The sequence below is a fragment of the Nanorana parkeri genome, unplaced genomic scaffold, assembly GCF_000935625.1.
Source record: "Nanorana parkeri isolate BGI_ZX_2015 unplaced genomic scaffold, ASM93562v1 scaffold344, whole genome shotgun sequence".
NCBI lineage: Eukaryota > Metazoa > Chordata > Amphibia > Anura > Dicroglossidae > Nanorana > Nanorana parkeri.
The window spans coordinates 65,685-67,700 of NW_017306612.1; the positions used below are offsets into that span (position 1 = coordinate 65,685).

Below are 2,016 nucleotides of genomic sequence, written 5' to 3' on the forward strand. Positions count from 1 at the left end.
GGGGGGGTAGAAGCCACTCTGATAGGAGGGTGAGGGGTATATATTGGGTACATAGGAGGGGGAATATAGGATAATGAAGGCATAAAGGAGGGGTAGGTATATATTAGAGCAGTGATATACATCTCATATGGGGGTCTATATATTGTAGGTAGGTCACCTCTAATATGGTGGTATATACACAGGTAGATATGTACCTTGGGTAAGGAGCACCTGTCATATATGGGGGGGTGTACATATAGGTATATATGACTAGGTAGGTACCTCGGGGTAGGAGCACCTCTCATATATGGGGGTGTACATATAGGTATATATGACTAGGTAGGTACCTCGGGGTAGGAGCACCTCTCATATATGGGGGGTGTACATATTAGGCATATATGACTAGGCTCTCATATATGGGGGGTGTACATATTAGGCATATATGACTAGGTAGGTACCTCGGGGTAGGAGCACCTCTCATATATGGGGGTGTACATATTAGGCATATATGACTAGGTAGGTACCTCGGGGTAGGAGCACCTCTCCTATATGGGGGTGTACATATAGGTATATATGACTAGGTAGGTACCTCGGGGTAGGAGCACCTGTCATATATGGGGGGTGTACATATAGGTATATATGACTAGGTAGGTACCTCGGGGTAGGAGCACTTCTCATATATGGGGGGTGTGCATATAGGTATATATGACTAGGTAGGTACCTCGGGGTAGGAGCACTTCTCGGCGTCGCTCCCTCCCAGCACTGCACACGCCTCGTCCTGCAGGGCATCGTCCTCCTCCAGCACATCCTGCAGGGACAGAACCGGCTCCTCCTCGGCGCTTCTCTTCTCCCCTGGTCTCTCTTGCCCGCTTGCCGCCATCCCAGAGAATAGAAAGAGAAGAGAAACCTCTTCCGGGGTTGGCGGGCGGTAGTCGTTGAAGTTGGTTGGCTGCAGGCTCGCTTCCGTTGCCGCCGTCGAGAAACCGCCGCTGTTGCCACGGCAACCGGAGAGCGCTTCCGCCAGGCTCAAACATGTCGCCTGTCAGTGACGTCACGGAGCGAAGCATGGAGCTGAGCGCGGAGCTGACAGGCAGGGACGGCAGCCGGCGTCCGTTCCGGGTGGGCTGTGAGCGGACTCTGCGGGGGCTGCTGGGCGGGCTGGAGCGGCTACAGGGAGAGGTGACCGCGGAGCTGAGCCGCCTGGTGGAGCGGGAGAGGAGCGGAGCTTCTGGAGCAGGTGTGTGACCAATCAGAGATGATTGTTTTAGAGAACTGGAAACAATGTTACTGATAAGAATCCTGCACAGGAAGTGATTTCCGGCATTTATTGAACAGATGTAACAAAACCTGTTCAGTGGTGTGGTTACCAGACCAAAAGGGAGTAAATAAGAGAAGTTCAATATTGGGGCTGACATGCACTTTAAGACTCAATACACCATTCTCCTGTATTGTACATCTTCAGTATTATGCACGGAGCCAATGCAGGCTAGAAAATGGTATGAGGAGTACAGGGCTCTGTACCATAGACGATTTACAAGTCACATGATCATCCAGGTCCTTCTCTCTGTATACTTCCTCCTGGGGTCCTTCTTCCGGGTGTCCACTGCCTGTGAGCCCTAGACAATGTACAAGTCACATGATCATCCAGGGCCTTCTACCCTCTGTTTACTTCCTCCTGGGGTCCTTCTTTTGGGTGTCCATGTCACTGCCTGTGAGCCCTAGACAATTTACAAGTCACATGATCATCCAAGGCCTTCTATCATCCAAGTACCTCCTCCCGGGGTCCTTCTTCTGGGTGTCCAGTCACTGCCCGTGAGCCCTAGACAATTTACAAGTCACATGATCATCCAGGTCCTTCTACCTCCTGGGGTCCTTCTTTTGGGTGTCCATGTCACTGCCTGGGTGACAGACTATTCCCATTGGCTGTCCACTGGAGGGGTCCTCTTAGGATCCAGTAGCCTTCTGAAAGTCGCCCGAGGGGAGTCCAGTGGACCAACTGATGATGATTTCTGTGCCGAGCTGGATTAGCGTTTCCCG

General features: G+C 51.8%; 2 protein-coding genes across 2 annotated transcripts in view; one reads left to right on the forward strand and one right to left on the reverse strand.

Moving 5' to 3' along the window:
* UBR7 (ubiquitin protein ligase E3 component n-recognin 7 (putative)) overlaps window positions 1-899 on the reverse strand; it is a 14,209-nt gene extending 13,310 nt beyond the window's left edge. Inside the window, exon 1 of the mRNA XM_018558509.1 lies at window positions 701-899. Within this exon, the coding sequence (XP_018414011.1) occupies window positions 701-859 (159 nt within the window). The 5' untranslated portion in view covers window positions 860-899. The remainder of the gene's footprint in view (window positions 1-700) is intronic.
* An 83-nt stretch (window positions 900-982) lies between these two features.
* LOC108788682 (leiomodin-2-like) overlaps window positions 983-2,016 on the forward strand; it is a 2,432-nt gene continuing 1,398 nt past the window's right edge. The window contains exon 1 of the mRNA XM_018558512.1: window positions 983-1,216. Within this exon, the coding sequence (XP_018414014.1) occupies window positions 1,012-1,216 (205 nt within the window). The 5' untranslated portion in view covers window positions 983-1,011. The remainder of the gene's footprint in view (window positions 1,217-2,016) is intronic.